The 21,268-nt window shown below is 40.7% G+C and overlaps 2 protein-coding genes across 4 annotated transcripts in view; one reads left to right on the forward strand and one right to left on the reverse strand.

The window, feature by feature from the left end:
- Positions 1 to 5,192, reverse strand: part of LOC123035184 — a 39,116-nt gene extending 33,924 nt beyond the window's left edge. Inside the window, exons 1-2 of the mRNA XM_044453130.1 lie at positions 5,151 to 5,192; positions 4,617 to 4,661 (exon numbers count right to left, since the gene is read on the reverse strand). The gene's annotated coding sequence lies outside the window, so the exon portion shown is untranslated. The remainder of the gene's footprint in view (positions 1 to 4,616; positions 4,662 to 5,150) is intronic.
- Positions 5,193 to 5,540: 348 nt separating this feature from the next.
- Positions 5,541 to 19,707, forward strand: MSANTD3 (Myb/SANT DNA binding domain containing 3). Of its 3 annotated transcripts, XM_044453188.1 has the most exons (4): positions 6,038 to 6,102; positions 9,463 to 9,912; positions 12,067 to 12,128; positions 12,276 to 19,707. In XM_044453188.1, exons 1-4 carry the CDS (start codon positions 6,093 to 6,095, stop codon positions 12,474 to 12,476), a joined length of 723 nt encoding a protein of 240 aa, XP_044309123.1. In that variant the 5' UTR covers positions 6,038 to 6,092; the 3' UTR covers positions 12,477 to 19,707. The 3 variants fall into 3 exon arrangements, with proteins under 3 accessions (XP_044309117.1, XP_044309123.1, XP_044309110.1); XM_044453182.1 differs by lacking the exon at positions 6,038 to 6,102 and adding an exon at positions 5,541 to 5,922 and having other exon boundaries at positions 12,067 to 19,707; XM_044453175.1 differs by having other exon boundaries at positions 12,067 to 19,707.
- The last annotated feature ends 1,561 nt before the right edge of the window (positions 19,708 to 21,268 follow it).

Here is a 21,268-nt window from a genome sequence, read left to right on the forward strand (position 1 = left end):
GTATTCTCAACTGTGTCTCAGATTCCAGCCCATTAATTTGTCTGCTGAAACCAACAGTGCTATCTGCAACAAATACTGCTGTGTGGTGTACTCAAGTTCCGTTTTCCAGGCACTCAGGACCAGCATCAAAGAGAGGCTTGGTTGGGCTCCTGCCAAGGAGGCCACTGACAAGCGCCTACTACTCCTTTTCACCATTGCAATGTACTTGCTCATCAACTTGCACTCTTGCAAAGTCAATCATGTCATTGAGAAAACAGAACAATGTTACTGTCCATGTGTTCACTGGTTCTGTTGCTGTCAAGTAAGTAGAAGCAAGAGGATAAGGAGTAACTGCAGCTGCTGGCAATGATGCAAAAAAGACTGACTTACTACAAAAAGAAGGTCTCCAGACTTGTGTAAGGACCTTCTAAGAGCTGGAGCCAGCACATGCCTTCTTTTACAATATCCTCTCCATAAAATTTCTATCCCCTTTTTTCCCAACAACATTCAGCTTTTTATGGATGCTGAGGGTGCTCAGTTCTCCTCCTGGTTGCTGGATTTCCCCCTATCACTGTAGTGTTTTTCCCTATAGCATTTTTCAACTTCTGCAAACCTTGAGGTTGCCCAAGCATGCTGATACTTCCTCTTTGTTTCCCAGTAGTCCTATTTTGTTATGTAGCCATCATAATTCATCACCTGAGTTTATTATTAGGGTATATGAAGATGACAACCTCTAAAAATCAAATTAAACTCTACTTGCATGGTTCTGATTCTCAGTCACACTGGGATGTGACCAAAATCTGGGAACTAGTTTTTCTACAGATAAATATTTCTCTCTCACACACACACAGAGAAAAATTTCAGTACTGCTACACATATCCCTATATCCCATATAAGCTAAATGTGTAGCACATACCATCAATAACAGCATATATATCAGTTATCACCCCTAACAGAAGTTATATGCTTCTTCTGATACTGAACGATTTCACAAGCAGTAAGATACAAAGTATTTTCCATTTATTTGTAACAAGTACATACATATATATATAATATATTATAATATATATATATATATATGCGCCCATGCACACACGCAGGCCACTTCAAAAATTCATGTTAGAAAACAGGAAAGGAGATTATGCTCCAAAGAGGCCAACAGCTAAACAGAACAGCCTTCAAAACAATTGGGCTCCCCTTCAGACACATAATGTGATTGTTGCTGTTGTTGTTAGTCGCGAAGTTGTGTACAACCCATCACGACCCCAAGGACAACATTCCTCCAGGCCTTCCTGTCCTCCACCATCCACCGGAGTCCACTTAAGCTCACACAGACTGCTTCAGTGACTCCACCTAGCCACCTCATTCTCTGTCGTCCCCTTCTTCTTTTGCCATCTATTGTTCCCAGCATCAGGCTCTTCCCCAGGGAGTCCTTCCTTCGTATTAGATGGCCAAAGTATTTGAGTTTCATCTTCAGCATCTGGCCTTCTAAAGAGCAGTCAGGGTTGATCTCCTCTAGGACTGACTGGTTTGATCCCCTTGCAGTCCAAGGGACTCGCAGGAGTCTCCTCTAGCACCACAATTCAAAGGCCTCAATTCTTCGGCTCTCAGCCTTCCTTATGGTCCAACTTTCACAGCCATACTTTGCAACTGGGAAAACCATAGCCTCGACTATATGCACTTTTGTTGGCAGGGTGATGTCTCTGCTTTTTAGCATGCTGTCTAGATTTGCCATAGCTTTCCTCCCCAGGAGCAAGCGTCTTTTAATTTCTTGGCTGAAGTCAGCGTCTGTGGTGATCTTGGAGCCCAGGAAAATAAAATCTGTCGCCACCTCCATTTCTTCCACATCTATTTGCCAGGAAGTGAGGGGACCGGATGCCATGATCTTAGTTTTCTTAATGTTGAGTCTCAAGCCAACTTTTGCACTCTGCTCCTTCATCCGCATCAAGAGGCTCTTTAGTTCCCCTTCACTTTCTGCCATAACAGTGGTATTATCTAAATATCTGAGGTTCTTATTTCTCCCAGCAACCTTAATTCCAACTGGAGATTCATCTAGCCCCGCCTTTCTCATGATGTGCTCTGCATATAAGTTAGATAGGTAGGGCGACAGTATACAGCCTTGCCAAACTCCTTTCTCAAGTTTGAACCAATCAGTGGTTCCGTGTCCAGTTCTCACTGTTGCTTCTTGACCCACATACAGGTTTCTCAAGAGACAAATAAGATGGTCTGGGACTCCCATCTCTTTAGGAACTTGCCACAATTTGTTGTGATCCACACAATCAAAGGCTTTAGCATAGTCAATGAAGCAGATGTTTTTCTGGAACTCCCTAGCTTTCTCCATGATCCAGCGTATGTTGGCGATTTGATCTCTAGTTCCTCTGCCTCTTCGAAATCCTGCCTGTACTTCTGCTAGTTCTCAGTCCACATCCTACTGGAGCCTAACTTGCAGGATTTTGAGCATAACTTTGCTAGCATGTTGAGTGCAATGGTGCAGTAGTTTGAACATTCTTTGGCATTGCCCTTCTTTGGGATCGGAATGTTAACTGACCTTTTCCAATCCAGTGGCCACTGTTGAGTTTTCCAAATTTGCTGGCATATTAAGTGTAGCACTTTTACTGAATCATCTTTAAAGATTTTGAATAGCTCAGCTGGAATACTGTCACCTCCACTAGCTTTGTTGTTGCTCAGGCTTCCTAAGGCCCATTTGACTTCACATTCCAAGATGTCTGGCTCGAGGTCAGTGACCACCCCATTGTGGTTATCAGGGATGTTAAGATCTTTCTTGTAGAGTTCTTCTGTGTAATCTTGCCACATCTTCTTAATCTCTTCTGCCTCTGTTAGGTCCCTGCCATTTTGGTCCTTTATCATACCCATCTTTGCATGAAACGTTCCTTCATATCTCCAATTTTCTTGAAGAGATCTCTGGTCCTCCCTATTCTACTGTTTTCTTCTATTTCTTTGCACTGTTCATTTAAGAAGGCATTCTTATCTCTACTAGCTATTCTCTGGAATTATGCATTCAATTGGGTGTATCTTTCCTTTTCTCCCTTGCCTTTCGCTTCCCTTCTTTCCTCAGCTATTTGTAAAGCTTCCTCAGACAGCCATTTTGCTTTCCTGCATTTCTTTTTCTCTGGGATGGTTTTAGTTGCTACCTCTTGTACAATGTTGTGAACCTCCGTCCACAGTTCTTCAGGCACTCTGTCTATCAGATCTAATTCCTTAAATCTATTTGTCACCTCTACTGTATATTCATCAGGGATATGATTTAGGTCATACCTGAGTGGCCTAGCGCTTTTCCCTACTTTCTTCAATTTAAGCCTAAATTTTGCAACAAGAAGCTCATGATCTAAGCCACAGTCAGCTCCTGGTCATGTTTTTACTGACTGTATAGAGCTTCTCCATCTTTGGCTGCAGAGCACGTAGTCAATCTGTTTTCTGTGTTGACTGTCTGGTGATGTCCATGTGTAGCGTCATGTCTTGGGTTGTTGGAAAAGAGTTTGCCATGACCATCGTATTCTCTTGACAAAATTCTACCAGCCTGTGCCCTGCTTCATTTTGTACTCCAAGACCAAACTTGCCTGTTATTCCAGTTATCTTTTGGCTTCCTACTTTACCATTCCAATCCCCCATGATGATAAGGACGTCATTTTTTGGTGTTAATTCTAGAAGGTGTTGTAGGCCTTCATAGAACCGGTCATCTTCAGCCTCTTCAGCACCAGTAGTTGGGGCATAGACTTGGACTACTGTGATGCTGAATGGTTTGCCTTGGATTCGAACTGAGATCATTCTGTCATTGTGGAGATTGTATCCCAGTATTGCTTTGATTGATTGATTTCTATCCTGCCTTTTTCCTACAAAGGGATCAAGGCAGCTTACATCTCCTCATCCATCTTATCCCCACAACAACAACCCTGTGAGGTAGGTTGGGCTGAGAGTCTGTGACTAGCCCAAAGTCACCCAGCTGGCTCCATGGCTGAACAGGAACTAGAACCCAGAACGTCTGAGTCCCAGTCCCATGCTCTTAACCACTACATCACACTTTTCCTACTCTTTTATTGACTATGAAGGCTACTCCATTTCTTCTGAGGAATTCTTGCCCGTAGTAGTATACGTGATAGTCATCTGAATTAAATTCACCCATTCCTGTCCATTTTAGTTCACTCATTCCTAAGATGTCGATGTTCAGTCTTGTCATCTCTTGTTTGAACACATCCAGCTTGCCTTGATTCATGGATCTTACATTCCAGGTTCCTATGAAGTATAGATCTTTACAGCATTGGAATCTCCTTTCACCACCAGATACATCTGCAACTGAGTGTCCTTTCGGCTTTGACTCAGTCGCTTCATTCTTTCTGGCGCTACTAGTACTAGCCCTCTGCTCTTCCCCAGTAGCATATTGGACACCTTCCGATCTGAGGGACTCATCTTCTGGCATCATATCTTTTTGCCTTTTGGTACTGTCCATGGGGTTTTCATGGCAAAGATACTGGAGTGGGCTGCTATTTCCTTCTCCAATAGATCACGTTTTGTCAGACCTGTCTGTCTTGGGTGGCCCTGCACGGCATAGCTCATAGCTTCATTGAGTTACGCAAGCCCCTTTATCACGACAAGGCAGTGATCCATAATGTGATACACACCAGTAAAATGCATCCCAGAAGAAAAGTCGCTGGAAATGCTGCGACCTAAAAATAAAGAAATAATTTTCTTCGATGGAATTTGTTACCCTAAGATCTAACAAGGGCCATGAGCTAGATATAAAAATTCATGGAGAAAAGACAGGCATATTTACTGCCAATAGCCACAACGTCTTTTTAAAAAGCCTCCAAATCTCAAGACAGGCTACTTCTGCACTGTAGGCTCCCCAAAGGCACCTAGACTGACAACTGGGCAAGACCAGATCAGCCTTCTCCAACCTGGTGCACCTGAGATGTTCCAGAGTACACCTGCCATCACGCGAACCACTGGTCCGGCCGGCTAGGGCTGATAGGAACTGTAGCACAAAATATCTGGTTGGGAATAGCTGGATTAGATAGACCTTCGGCCCCAGTGTCCATCTCAGGTCCGAGAAAAGAACGCTGAAGGCTCTCAGGAACAGCTAACGCGGCCGAAGGTAACAGAGAAACTCCCAACCTCCAGCCCGACCCCTCCGACTTCTTTCGCAAACCACTCACAGGCCGAAACTCCCATGCATCCGTCCCAGCCGCAGCCAGGGTGCTAGCAGCGCGCATGCGCAGAGTCCAGCTTCCTCTCCCTGTCGGAACTAATACAGAGCGGCCAGAACGAAAACTAGAACTGGATTACCCAGTACGAGGGAATGGGGTTATGAAGTTACTTTCTCTTCTTATTCTAACCGAACGACTTATTAAAGCACCTTACGGAAAATTATAATGTGGAAAATGGAAGCAACACGCTCCTACCGGACATTTCCCTTTGTGCGCTATTCCTTCCAAAATTTGGCTCCCGCCCACGATGGAAATCGGAATTTGGTAAGAGCAGGAGGGCGTGGCCAGTGGGAAAAGATAGGAGGAGACACAGACGAGCCTGCTTCCCAACCCAGTCGCGAAGAGGGAAGAGAAGAAAAAAGAGATTGATAATGGTGGCTGGTGCTTTGTTGAGAGCAAAGATTGCTGCTGTCTTTTGTAGTCTAAGGCTGCAGATCATCTAGATCACAGGGATTTTTTTTCTTTGTTCCCCGTCCCTGGGCCTTGGGGCAATAACAATAACAACGATAAAATGAACACTATTCATTATTGTTTGGACCACGGCTTACGTGCTTGCATTTGTAAATCTGCAGTGGCTAGTGCGCATGCAATAGGTGGTGGGGCGTTCTTTGTAATGCTAGGATCTGTGCTTCCTGTTATCTAAAACAGAAGAGGAAAACCGACAGCATCGAAGAAAAAGGAAGGGGAAGTCTGAGAAGGCCCTGATGCACAAAAAACCCTGGTAATAAATAAATAAATGTGTATATTATTTCTGTTGATTTCGGAGGAAAATTTCAGACAAGCACTTAAGAATGAAATAAATTAATTCCCGTTTGTGATCATTTGCTTTAGGAAACGCTTAGGATGGCTTCCAGATAAGTAACAGGTTGGGAAACTGAGTGCTGAGAGAGAATGCAAAAGGGTCAGTGAATCAGAGCTGATGATTTTGTGCTCCCTTGTGGCACCACATCATCAAGGATAAACTAGCGTGCAATACATACTTATCTTGGAGTAGCACTACTAAATTCACTAGGATTAACTTCTGAATAAATACGCATAGCATCGTATTGTTAGGCTGCAATTTTTTGTGCACTGAGGTAAGGCTCAATGTACAGAGTGGAGCACTTCCCAGTAAAGGGGCAAGCGACTGTGCATAAAATTAAGCAATGGGGTTAGGTGAGACTTTGAAATTTGACGCCAGTATATTTTTCGTTATGCCTCTTGGGAGCTTTACTTTTAAAGGGCATTAAAATCCTGGTAAATAAATCCATGTCTCTTTCCTGTCTCAGGCCCAGTCCCAGTTTTTACCGTTTTAATTATACAACCTTATAAACATACTAGGGTTGATCCTCTTGCTTGAATAACATCAGTGCTGTAAGTAATTTTCACAAAGTGTGAATTTAACCACTGCTTCACTTTCATGCCCAGTGACTATAGTATTGACTATGCAGCCATTTATGTGAGAGGTAAACCTAAAGATATTGTTGTTTGTTGATAGGTTCTTTAGCATTCAGAACTATTTGCTGTCTTCAAATATTAGAGATGCTTCACTGATTTTTACACATTTGTGTTTTTGCTACATTCTGCACATTAAAGTTTTAAGAGTTTCTAAAATCTTATAATGTTAAAGTAGTTGAAAAGAGCTACATACATCTCAGGGTTGTTGTTGTGGAAGAACTTGTAATTATTCCCCAGAGAAACTCTGTGACTTTTCCAAAGCTTTTACAGAGTGCATTCATAGCCAAGTGGATGACTTGCTGCCTGATTTTCAGTGCATGTTTTACTCAGAGATAATGTATTTCCAAGTAAGTATGTATAGGTTAAGGCAGGGCTGCCTACACACTGAAATGTATGCTGAATGGTCATCATTCATTCAAGGAATTGTATCTGCTGCTAAATCTGCATTTAGAGAAGGAAGGCTGCAATTTAGAATGGATTTTTCCTAGAATATATGAAACTGGAATGGTTGTATGAGTTAGAAGGAGTTGAGACAGACATGTACTTGTAAAGAGTTCCTGTCTTTATATGTTTGGAGAAGGGGGCTGGCTAGGAAGCATTTGAATACCTTTGGTATTTGAAAGCTTGTTATTCATGCAGTTAATCATTTCTGCTTTTCAAGTGTAAATGGAGTACAGCATTCCCTAGCATGGCTGACTGAGAATGCTGGGACTTGTAGGACTTTCTGCTGTCTAAACAATTGTCTCTTTAGTAAATTTCAGCAGTATTCATGGGTTTACACCCTTAGCAAAATTTGGCAGTAACCTTTTTATTGAGCTAGCATTTCGGCAGGTGCCATATTCACCAGACGATATACATTTTCAGAATATACATTTTATTTGGCCTTACATTGGTTTAGTTTATTAGCATCCTAGACCTATGTAGCATTAGGAATCCCTAAAAAAGCAGAGGTCTCTTTCTTTGGGTTCATCTAATATTACTGTTTGATACAAGATCTTACAAAGTCTTGTCAGAGGCCAATACAACTTGTGACTCTCTGAGGTAAACACAGGATATCAGCCATCATTTCTTTTTTAAATGATAAGCTGCTGCTGCTGATGATGATGATGATGTTAAAGCCTGATCGATAATACTTGATGCAAACATTTTAATTTGTCATAATAAATGAGAATGTTTTTCTGTCTAATCAGCACCATAGCTCCAAAACCATGAAACCTAAGACACCTGAAACGTGGCAAAAATCCTAAAGGACTATGTAGGTCTACATCTCTGGGTTATTTCTTATGTGAATAATTAGTTATCAATATTGAAATATGCCCACAGCATACTCTTCAATAACTTGCTGGCCAACAGACAGCACATACTTCTGCAGTTTAGCCAAGTTAGAAATACCATGTACAAAAACTTCATCAGAGGACTGGAAAAAGAAAATAAAACATCAACCCAAATTACAAAGGGCTAGAGGCAAAGAAGAAAGGCTAAATTGACTGGGGTATTTTGGTTGAGGAAAAAGAAGATGAAGGTGTAGAAGGACATGACAAGAATACAATAAACAAATACATACAAAAGGGAAACAGGAAGAAAAACATGGCAGATCAAGTCATAGAGTCTGTACTTAATGTCACTCAAGACAGAATGCGAGAGGAAGCTCCAGGCATTCCAACTAGGCTTTTTCTGGTTGCACCCAAGACTCTCCCAAAGGATGCTAGGAGAAAGAAACAAGCAATGGTTTATTCCCTCCCATTTTTGAAACTAAAATCCAGCTGTTATTTAGTGCTATCTGTATCCTTGGGTAGCACACACATTCCCTAGTAGATAGAAAACAGAAGTAGAGAGAAACTAAACAGTTTTTTATAATTAACAAAGGTGTTAATTATAATTATAGTATATGTTCTTTAAAAAGATAATAGAAGCCAAATTAGGCAATGTTGCCTAATTCCAGCTGGTATAAAATTCTCTTCCTCCTGCTGTTGAATGTCTACATTCAGTATTCTTTAAATCACAGAAAAAGCAAAGGTAGCTATGGTGGCCAACATAGCTACCTTTCCTTTTTGGAATGTAAAAATGCTGCATTTGTTAAAGTTGTCCGTGATATGTCAAGGAAAATCTCCAAGTGGGATTATAGAATTATTTGAACTATTAAAGGTTTGATTATTCATTTTTCCCTTTACTGATCAAATGTGAATCCATTAGGGAGATGAATAGCTCATTTGATTTTTAAAGTGATAATAGCAGAGGTGTCCAAGTGGCTGCAATATTTCATGCATGCCTGTTCCATAGTTCTGTGGTCAAGCGTGAGGAGTTGGCTTGACTGATAGAAGATGAATATTTCTGAAAAATTATTTGTGAAAAGAATACTTATGAACACTAACTCTCCAGTTACCTGTCAGGGTGGCTAATAGAACTTGATAGATCTTGTCCTATATGCATTGTCTTTTCATGTAATCTGATTTAGTGGTCAAGTTAAAATCATGTGCTGGTGAGTTGTGACTAGTGTGAAATTACGTTGCCTTTGTTTGTACTGAACTGTACTCTCAATGTTGGCATACACTTGGGATGGACAAAAAATGAACCTCCAAATGTTTTGGACTTCAGTGCCCAGCATTCCTGGCCATTGGCCTTGCTGCCTGGGGATTTTGTGAGTAGAAGTCACAAACATCTGGAGATCTACCATCTGTCTACCCGTAGCTAGGCTAGTAATAGAAAATCAACACAAACACTTGGGTCATCTAATAGCAGGAAAGCAACCAGTTGGAACAAAATGTAAAGTGTTGTAAAATAGTTTGTGCTTGCAAAGGTAAGCTGTCTCTGTTGGTTTTCTTAGATTGTCTTAGTACCCTGGAGAATCGCCAGAAAATGCAAAACAGCGAAGTAATAAAGCCTGCCAAATACTTCTCTGAAGTAGAGAAGAGTGTGCTGCTTGCACTTGTCGAGAAATACAAATATGTACTTGAGTGTAAGAAAAGTGATGCTAGAACTATTGCGCTGAAACAACGGACCTGGCAAGCACTTGCTCATGAATATAATTCTCAACCGAGTGTATCTCTCCGAGACTTCAAGCAGCTAAAGAAATGCTGGGAGAATATTAAGGCACGGACCAAGAAAATAATGGCACATGAAAGACGAGACAAGGTAAAAAGGTGTATTAGTCCACTTATAAGTAATCACATCCTAGGAAAGGAGAAGATCACCAGCATGGTACCTGAGCAAGTGTACTTTTTGCAGAGCCCACCGGAAGAAGATTCTGAATATCAGCCTGAAGCTTCCAGCCAAGGTAGAGTTGTGTTCTAGCTGAACCATTCTAGTATCTTTATAATCCAAAAGCTTAAAGAAAATTTGCAATTTATTCATCCAGTGATATACTTGCAATATATCCAGTATAAGCAATTTACCACAGCCTGTTCAACAGGGCATTGTGGCTCACAAGAAGAGTCATGACCTGTCCTTAGGTGTATCCTAGTCTAGTCACAGAAGCACTATTTTTTGCCTCTGAAATTTTTTGAAAGAGAAAGATGAAGTTAAAGGATAGAATCTTTCTTTTAAAATGAAAAAATGTATCACTTGCTGTTTGATCCTATACATGTATGCACATGTCCTTAATTTATTGGGTTTTAGGTCATTAGTTTATAGTGATTCTATTTGTAAGTCACTATAGCAGAATCCAGGGTCATGTGAGCAGAAGTCCGCTTGCCCAATAGAACTCTGTCTCTCTCTCCTTTCCCTCTAGCCTTCTGTGCTTCCCCCTAAATTTGCTCCTGTGTCTCCTACAACATGTATGTATGTGCATTTAGTAACTCAATTAGCTACATCCCTTACATTCCACATTGGTGAAGATATCAAATTTTGTGAATAATTCCAGCAACATAAGGAATTATTAGTATACCATTAGATAATTTTAGGTTTAACAGGTATGCATTCTTCTCCAATAACATAATCACCTTATGTTACTCACCTGTAATTTAATTTATTTTAAAGTAGCACTTTAAAATGTATGTATGAAACACCGTGTGAGAAGGCATAATCTGAACTTCTTTGAATGGGTGTTAAAACTTTGTGGCCCCTGAAAGTCTTTATCACTGCCTTGGACAGAACAGGTTAGAGATGATCTCTTTCAAATTTCAAAGTTGACAAATCACCCTACAATGGTGAGCTTTCTCCCATTCTAGTGAGCCTGATGAACTCCATCTCCCCTTCCTGAGCATGGAGCTTGGAAAGGGGCAGCAGATTTACCCCACAGCCATGTGCTTCTGGGGTGCTCGGAATGCTGTCAAAGTGCTGTGTGAAACAAGTACTCGCCAACCCTTTTCATGAACTTGGAGCTAACAGACACAAGAGATTTTCTCTAACTTCCTGATACATTTTGGAGGTGCTCCAAATGCATCCAGTGTTCAACATGGTGTCAGCCAGCCAGAATTTGTGCAGCCCTAGAGAACTCTTACCCTGAGGGGAAGCCTCAAGGCTGGAGGTAGAAAATATAATTTCAGGAGCTGACAGTGGTTTGAACGAGCTTTCACTTCCTCTAACAGACACACAAGCACATGTCTTTTTTCCCCACTGGTTGCTCTGGCCAAGCACGATCTGCAGGATTTTGAAACTGTCCAAATTTTTCAATGCTATGTGCCAGAAGTAAAAGTAAGATGCAGGTATATATCTTGAAACCACAATCTGTATTTCAAAATGCCTTCCTTTTGGTGGTAGGGGCTATTCTAGGTGTGTAACCAGTTATGATAGTTTAATTATGTCCTTACTACAGTATGGCATAGAGTACCATCTTCTGGTACTGTGCTAGGTGACATAAGTGCCCTTAACGGCTTGGGACCTGGATATCTAGAGGAACGCCTGCGGCCATATTTGCCCTCCTACCCCTTGAGATCGGCGGCAGAGGCCCTTCTCCGGGAACCCTCCATGAAAGATATTAGGAGGGTGAGTACCCGGAGGAGGGCTTTCTCTGCGGTGGCACCCCATTTATGGAATGTGCTCCCCAGAGAGGTCCGCCTGGCACCATCGTTATTTGTTTTTCGGCGCCAGGCCAAGACCTTTTTATTCAAACAATATTTTAATAATTATTGATTTTATTTATTGGTTTTATAATATTGAGCCAGGATGTTTCCAGATTTTATATTTATATGTATGTATTTTATATGGATTTATTTATGATGTTGGAAGCCGTCCCGAGGCTTATGCGAATGGGACGGCATACAAAAATTCCAAAGAAACAGACAAACAAAGAAATATATGTAGCAGTTCACCAGTTTTTAAGAAAAATCATCGCACTGACATTTCATGCTTCCTGCCCATGGGGTTTATCCCAATTTCTTCTCACAGCAACACCTTGTCAGGTGGCTACTACACCACATTGACTTTTAGGTTGTGGGGAAATTCAGAATCACTTTTCCTAACTGTTGGTCATTTCCTTTTATTTCCGCAGAACCTTTCACTGTTTTAAATAGAGAACTTTGTGATGAAGATAAAGATCTCATACATTTCCAGGTATGCGAAGGTACCTCACAACCTGAACCCTCCTGTTCAGCAGTTAGAATAACTGGCAATAAAAATTTCAGGAGTAAGGCTGCCCAAGAGAGTGATCTTAAAAAGATGCATGAGGAAGAACACCATCAGCAAATGTCTATCTTGCAGCTGCAGCTTATCCAGATGAATGAAGTTCATGTGGCAAAGATCCAGCAGATCGAGAGGGAATGTGAGATGGCTGAAGAGGAGCACAGGATCAAGATGGAGGTGCTCAACAAAAAAAAAATGTACTGGGAGAGGAAGCTGCAAACCGTTGCAAAAGAGTGGCCTGTTTCATCTTTTAACAGACCATTCCCTAATTCACCCTAGAAAATGCAGTAGCCTGCAGTAAATTGGACTGAAATCACTGATACAGTAGAAGGCAATGGTTGGGGAAGTGTCAATTTATGCTAAATTAATATTTTTAGTGTGAGAGAATAGCAGCACAGTTGGCTGTGAACAAACCTTAAGGAAGAGCTAAGAAAATAATTTATAGTCTAACTTCAAACGAAACTATCAAAATTTCTTTGGAGGACAAACACTGTTACAGCTCCTGACACAACTTTAAAATTCATACAGCAAGCCTATTTCAGAGTCCCATTTGTCTTTTCACTGATATCCTTCCCTCCACTTCTGTTCTAGAAAATAATTTCAAGAGATCGAGCATTTTATGTATTGTATTTTACAGTTGGAAGTGTCGGTTTATTTCAAAGAAAGAGTAAGCCATCTTAGAGTTAAATAGCAGGGCTGGATTTCTCTCCATAATTGTATGAAGAGAGAATGCTGCTAGCAGTTGTGTAGTGACCCAGCTGCAACACTGAGCAAAAGAAATTATGTCTTTGCTTGGTTTTCTCTTTATAACAATTAGTGTAAAGTGGGAGACATAGCAATATCCCAGCAGTATTGCATCAGGAAGAGAAACACTACATTTTCAAACAACTGTCTGATTGGCTTTCTGTTTGGCCTTGGTTGCTGAGTACAAAGGAAATGTGTCCTTCTCTCCACCACCCTGTTTAAACATGTAGGCATGAGCAGCTTTCCAACTGCTTTTCAGGCTTTTGCCTGAAGCAGAAAGAGACATCAAATGAATTAGTACTGTCTGCCTGTATATCTTAGGGCCCAGTCCTATGCATGTTTAGTCCAAAGTAAGTGCACATAGAATTGCATCCTTAGTGTGATAACTGGCACAGAAACTCCTCATTTGTTTCAGTTTGGCTTGTTTGGCTTCTCTTCAGTGTCAACCACTGTAGCATCTAGTGCAGGTCAGGTCCCTTTATCTGTATGACTGAATTGCCCTCTTCATGCTATGCCTGTCCTAGTCCCTGTCCATAGGTGTCTGAGTGAATAAGCACAAGCCAACATATAAAGGTTAAAGTGAAGCTTATCATACAACACAGAGTTGTTTCTTGCATTACATATTTACATTTTATGTGTCTGTGTGTAAAAACATCATGAACGCATATGGCAACTACAGATTCAGCTGGGATTGGCTATAGCTCCCTGCTGCCCCACATACACATATATGTATCTACATGTTTACAGCTACATAATGTGTGAAGCAGCCCTTGAAGAACATTCTCCTCTGGATACAGATGGGTGGCAAGGAAAAGGAAGAAGCCCTTTTCCAAATACTGGAACAAAAGAGGAACAGTATTCTCATTGTTAAGAAGCAGTAACTGATACCCACACTTTCATATGAAGGCTTGTCAGTTAAGATGAATAAGTACATATGATGGGTCTTAGCAATATTTCTTCTTGAAATATAAGGAATGTTCATTGATTGGCCTTGTTCACCTGTCCAAGTTGCTTTCTTCCTGTGAGTTTCAGGTACATTTTTTCCTACCGCGTGTGTTACTGCTAAAACAGAGCCTTGAAGCTCTTTCAGAGTGTTGTCAAATCTGCTTCAAAATTAGCATGGGTGGATGAGAGCTGCCCTACCCACCCTTTATATGCACAGCAGTAGAAGCAGAGGGAATGGAGAAGAGAAAAAGCATAGCCCATGGATGAGGAACAAATTACTACCACCTGCTTTTTGTCGTTGCACAATCTGTTGTACATAACTGGCAAAAGTATTTGCTCAGTGAACTGTTGACAGGCCAGTGTGCAGATCTAGCTCATTGTGTGAGGAACAGGAGATCCACCATTCATGGGTACAGATTCCTTCTTGTGCAAAGCTTGATCTGCGCCACTCTGCTGCTGTAGGCTCAGACCTCTATAGAACAGGGATGACTCAATTCATTTTTTTCCAGTGTATTTTGTTTACCATAGTGAAAATGCTTAAATAAGTCAGACAAATAGAGGTTCATTCTGGAATGTTTAATGGGAAGAATGAAAACAAGGTGGATATATAGTTTTGGCAATGGATTTGTTCATTGCAACTTGCTATTGAATAGCTTTCTTCTATCAAATGAATTTCTGAACTGCACACTAGTTAACATCTAACTGATCCCCATTAAAACAAACATACCAGAAAGCTGGCAAAGAAAATGGGAAAATAACCAGAGTATATACTAGTGAGGTTTTCATTACTTCTCTTTTTTATAACATTTTCAAAAAATTCTTTTCCAAAAAAAGACCATGTAAGTTAATACATGTTTTCACTTAGTACCCAGCTTGATATACATTACACAGTTCATAGAAACTGTGGACCACACTGGTAAAGCCAATCTGACCAACATGGAATGCAGAAAATTGCAAAACCAGTGATGCAGATTCTAATGTAAGAGAGTGGGGAGAGTTCCTTGAGCCTCAGGAAATCACAAATGGATTTTTAAAAAGTAAAATATGTGGGTGATCTTTTAGGTCTATGTTTTACCAGACTGATAACTTAGATCTGTTGCTACTTGTTAGGATTGTCTGATGAGACCCCTGCTGAAGAAGGAATCCCAGCAGGTACATGTGTACTCACCCATGCATGAAAAATTGTATCTGCCAAAATTTCCATTTCTAACCAACTACTGATATGAATAACAGCCTCTTCTTCACATTTGGACCCCCAGGATACGGGCAACTAGATCACAATGGCCCTTATTACAGATTCTTCTAGAGTGTACTGACTTTTTGTTTATGTCAGCCAACTATATCGCAGCACCACTGATACTCTTACTTCATAATTAAATGTGCTTTAAATTCTGATTTTCTAGGACTGCTAGGTGGTGCTATGTCTTAATTCCCCATTACAGTGGAAGATATAAGTATCACTGCTTTCTCCTACCTCTTTCTGTTGTGACTCCTTGGTCTACCCTCCTAACAGGCTGCAATAAAGGTGTTTCATACAGAATGCTGGAGAGGGGCTAGCATTTAAGGGATAAGGGGAAGATCAGACAAAAGAAGCTGCAAATGTTCCATTTCCCACCACATCAGGGAATTGAAAGGTACAGCACAGATCTCTGGGTTGTAGCCTCCTATCCTATCCATTGCCACTGCTGTAGCAACATGCAGTAGCAATCATGTGTTACAAAATGTAACACCATTATACTCATTTTTACAACTGTAAAAAATTCTTGCCAAAAATATGTGGAAAGCCTCAAAACAGGTGAATTTAGCTGGCTGGAAGTATATGTTTATATATTTTATTATGGGACATTCTGCCCCATATCCATTTCAAACTTCCCTTATTCAGAAGTTAATGTGAAAAAGGATAATCTTCCCAGTTCTGTCATCTTCTAGTCCATTTCTTAATATTCCAATTCTGTACTCCCCATGACCTATGTTACCCCTTTTGCAAAACTTTGTTCAAACAACACTCAAGGGTTTAATTTTTTTAACCAAGTAAGCTATTCTAAAACTATGTGTTTTCAGTTAAACAGTAATTAATGCAGTATTTTTCTTAATAAATGGTGGCAAAAGTGGCTTATGAACTCGGCAACATTTTAGGCTTACCACACTCAACCCCCCTTTTTAACTGGATGTTTAGAGAGAGTACATGTCTTTTCACTGACATGAAAAGTGTCTTCACAGTTCAAAGTGGGGTTTTATTCTGCTGCCTGCCCTTCATTTTGTTGCTGGAGAGGAACAGGAATTGTACTACAATTTCAGTGCTTCCACATCTTTCACATTCTAGACTCTGAAAATACCACATACATAATTTCTTTTCTTTCTTTATCATCTTCTGGACTTCTGTTTGGTGTTACCTGTTAAGAGGTTTATGTTGGATATCATCTTCACTGAATTTTCCTTCAGTAATTTATGTAATTTGAAAAACTTTGGATTGTATCTTCTTCGTTTTGCCCAAAATAGTGAAATACGTTGCTGGTATATTGGAGAGAAGATTGTTATGTATTCCTCACTCCAATTATGCCCGCCTGCCCAAATCAGTGCTAAGTATAATCCTAATTCTGCATCATCATGAAAAGCTGAATTTCAGTTCCAAATTAGGAAACTCTTCCACGTGAGCTGAATTGCAGAATATACACAATCTGGTATTATGAACACGGGATTTTACTTTCTTATAATACTAGTGCTCATGTACCTACAAAAGAACTGAATATGAGTTTAATGAAAATATAATGAGCTTCAGTTTATGCTCAACACACAGGTGTCTTTTATCCCTGCATACTCTCTTTACAGAGTGTTACATAATGTTGCCATCATTTCAAGCATCACCTTGTTGTTTAGTTCAGGTTGCTGCTATAGTAAGAAGATGGCTTTTGTTTTTGAATACTTTCAGTAGTGGTGTTGGGTTTCTTTGTTTTACTGTTTGGTCATTGTAAAACCATCTAGGCTTTCTACAAGATTGTTGATATTTTCTTATTGGATGGTATTGTAGTTTGCTGACTTTTTAAAATCTTGTTATTTTTTTAAATAACACAAAATTGAAAAACACTGAGGGGTAATAAAATACATACACATAGAAAAAACCCCCAAAGTATCAACATTCGAAGAAGTGCTGAAAATGTTAGAGAAGTGGATAAAGTCTTGAAGAGAAGTAAGGACATTAACAGATCTAAGTCTACCATGTCTGAAAATCAAGATCCAAAGAGCTACTTTAAGCACACTTAGGGGTTGGGGTATGCCCTTTAGCATATTTCTTTAGATGCCAGGCCCCTGAGCCATACCACAAACTGCTTAGGAAAATCCCCTCTGTTTCAAAAGTGGCTTGCCGTAAGATACAGAGAAATAGTGTTAGGGAAACAAGCAAAATGTACTATTACACACATAGTACTTGTTCTGTTTTTTGCATCCTAGGCACAGTAAGTCTCAGCAAATAGAAGCTATTCCAGTTTTTTTATCCACCAATATGTAATATGTGATAGGTAGTATGAACAATTGACAGCAATTTCATTGTAGGTTGTGGAGAATGGTTAATGAGCTATTGAGCAAGAATGGCAACAACCCTTCTGCTCTTAATGGTTGTCTAATTGCTGCCAGCAGTGACAGCCCCTCTACTGATGCCCAAATGACAGTTTGAGTGACTGCTACCACTTCATAACTGTTTAAAAAAAGAAACAAATGGCCCCCCAAAAATTGCACAACTGTGATTGTAATTTTTTATTATTTTGTTAGTTTTTCGCAAGTGCTTTGTTACTTCTGTCTGATATGTGTCTTGCCTGGTCAAGTTCCTTGTATATTTTAGCTGTCAAAGGGAACAAGAAAGTAGAGTGGATAATAAACATGGAAATTCAAGCTGATAAAGCATATAGGCTAATTTGCACATAATTGTCAAGGACCATTTGCCAACTGAGAAGCACCAAAAACATGGGTCCTCAAACTATGGCCCAGGGGCCAGACCTGGCCCACTGCTGCTCACGTCGCCCCACAGGAGGCAGCAGTTTGCTCACTTGGAGAAAACGATCTCAAAGCAAGCAAACCGCTGCCTCGTGTGCTCACCTCACAGCACGTGCCCACCCACATCCCGCCTCCCCTCGCGTGTGTGCGCCTGCCCACGCCTCCCCTTGGGCGCCTCCTCTCCCCTCACCACATGCGTCCACATGCCCTGCCCCCTCGCTGGCCCGTGCACACTGCTGGCACCACCTTTCAGGCCCGCGCCCAGCACCAGCACCTTTCAACTGGCCTCCTGAGGAGCCCTGACCAAAAAGGTTAAGAAAAGTAGAAGTATGTGCACCAAAATATGTTTCCCCTTCACAAAGTGAACCTGTTGGGTTTGTGTGTTGGACCGACACTTTGCAGTGCCCTCCAGCTTTTCCGCACTTCCCTGACTCTCCAGCTACTCTAAAAAGGGGAAATATTGCCTTCCTGCTTTCCTTGGCTCCTCTTCGAAGCACTTACTGTTGCGGTTACTATGGGTCCAGATGGTTTTTTCATTAAATTGAGAAGGCTGCTGATGGAACAGGGAGTGCTGATCTTCCATTTGCTCCATACAGGTTTGCCACCTTTATAATGTTTAAAAAAAACAGCCAAGATTTTTTGCACAATTTTTGGAAGAGGAAATCACACAAATTTAATGGCTGGGAAGTAAATGGAGGGCAAATTTGTGTGTAAAGCAATGGAACAGCTAATGCAGGAGTACAAATTTATCCCCCATTTAGTTCCCAGACCTTCGATTTATGCAGTATTCCCCTTCATTTACTTTCTAGTCATTAATTTGCATATATTTTACTAGGGAAGGGGATTACATCCATGAGGGATCTTCATTAACTGCACCAATCTCTGAAAAATAGCTGTCAAAAGTGGGGGAAGGGTTAAAACTTCACTAGGAAGTGTCAGTTAAAAAGCACTTAAAATTGCCCAGCGGGAAATACTGTCTCCCCACCCTTTTAGTGCACCTACTTTTTTGCTTCCCCAACTTTCCAGTCCTTTTCAATTGATAGCTCAATTGGACCCTGACAACTTTGCACAAATTAGTCTATATGCAATATCACCTTGTTAATTTCCATCTATGTTAAGGCACTTCTCTGCTTCCTTGGACAGCTGAAACAGGCAAGGAAAGTGACCAGGCAGGAATATGAATATATATATGGATGACTAGAAGAATCCACTTGCAAAAGACCAATAAAAATAGTTGTATTTAAAAATATAAGAAACACATTTGTGCAATTTTCTGGAAAAGAGAGAGAGGAGAGAAGAAGGGCAAAGACACCGCATTGTTGCATCTTTGAATTTTATTTTTGAAGTGAACAAAAAGGGGTGGCAAATGGAATGTGGGGAAACAAGATTGGTTTTGCAAGAAAATACACAAATGCTGGTTTGAGAACAAAGGGGAAGGAGTGGGATGACAAGCTACTGTCAGCCTAATTGTCTGCTGGGTACACCATGGATTGTTCCACAAACAACCTACTTTCTAGGTTATTTGCAGTGTGGTTTAGAGTGAAGTGCAACTTGCCCAAGAACAAGTAAGTCTGGTATTTTTCCCCAGTCCTTCCAATAAAATTCTCATGCTGAATATTTGTCAGACATGTATCCTTGTGAAATATTTAAAATGTCTCTGTGCCCACTCATTTTCCATTTCAGTAACCATAACTCTGATTCAAACACTTGGTGTATTTCACAGCAGGTCACTCAACAGGCAAGCAACTTGCATCTCAGGTCTATACAAACTTGTGCACCCCCAAACTCAGTGCAGTGACCAGCCAGAAAGTGTGACCTGCCATATTCTTCACAACCCCCCCCCCCCCACCTATTTCTGTGGTCCTGGAAAATGGACAAACAGAAAGGTGCAGTTCTTCACCAATGATCTTTCTGCAGCTTGATGTGTTACAAGTTCAGGTCTGCATTAATGTTTATACATCATTTTAGTGAAGTCGGTTGATAGTTAATGCATCTTTCTGTTGACACTCTGTTTTGATTTCTTTCAGTAGTTTTTGCAAAATGTCAAATGACAACCAGAAAACAACCTCAAACAATACCATTCAGCAAATGTATCCAAAAAGGCTTTTACTGAGTCTTTCTCCCACCTTCCCCCTACCCCCGTTTCTTGCCTGATTGTTTTATATCCATCCATCCATCCATCCAGTGTTTGAAGAGTGTGTCCTATGTACATGCTTGTTTTAGATATGATTGGCTATCCTAGACAATAATTGGTAAGTACTGGCTATAAAATACAGGCTTTACCATCCACCTCATAACTAGGTAGGTAGGCCAGCTGCAATGGTATTGTGAGGAACTGACAAGAAAGGAGCAGTAAGGCATACAGGTCTAAAGAGGTGCTGCTTTTCAGATTCAGAAGTAAACTAGGAGCAGGAAAGGAAATAATAGGATTCTGCATGTTGCTACCCAGCACTGATGTTAAGCTGATAGGTTCATACCCAACTCATTCTAAAAAACCCAAATTCAGGAACAGTAAGTTGGGCACTATATGTGTATTCAAAGAAGCATTATCAGTATGAGTTCTGTGCTGTGAGATTTTCTGCTGAGTCCTCTGCATTGCTGGATCTAGTTGGCTCAATCTTGTAGATGCTTTTCTGTTGCCTATTCTCAACTAGCAATGCCAATACTGCAAAATCCCAATTGATTAAAGGGAGGGGGGTGCGTGAGTGTGATTTCTGGGCCCAAGAAATACAGCCTAAATACAGAAACCATGCGTATGTGGTCTTCATAATACTGCTATCACCAAAAACCTCTTGGCACCCTCACTGATTGAATGGCTTGCATCTTTTTCAATACCTCCATAATAATATACCTGCAGCCTAAACCAAGGGATGTATGTAGTGACTTCTCCTCCTAATGTAGCTCACCTTGTATCATCACCATTATCATCAAAGCTTAGAGCTACTATTCATTTGTTTGTATGGTTGCAACTTCTGAATTGGGAAGCATTTTGCAGCTCTATGGAACTTCTTGAAAATATGTGAAATTAGGGGTGTTGTGATGTGCCTGCATCCTGTTTACAAGGAGCTCTGTTTGCACCTACATGCACGAGAAGCGGGGCACTCAGCTAGTGCAGCAACCAGCCCAGCAGGCTGTCCAGTACCTTTACGGCCAATCTACATCTCCCTATCTAAAGGGAAGAATTTCCTCTCTCTGCTTCTCCAGAGCACCCCATATGATTCTGACAACACTCTTTGAAAATATGTAATATTATAATATGAGATGATACAGCTTCTGTAGAGTACAATCAGTAAAATTAAGAAATGCTTTACCATGATCTCTGAAAAAGGCATAATTCAGTCTAACAGTAAAGTAGTTGCCCATGCCCCATCTAATTTACAGATGAGGGAGGGCAG

The sequence above is a fragment of the Varanus komodoensis genome, unplaced genomic scaffold, assembly GCF_004798865.1.
Source record: "Varanus komodoensis strain SLA01 unplaced genomic scaffold, ASM479886v1 scaffold10, whole genome shotgun sequence".
Lineage (NCBI taxonomy): Eukaryota > Metazoa > Chordata > Lepidosauria > Squamata > Varanidae > Varanus > Varanus komodoensis.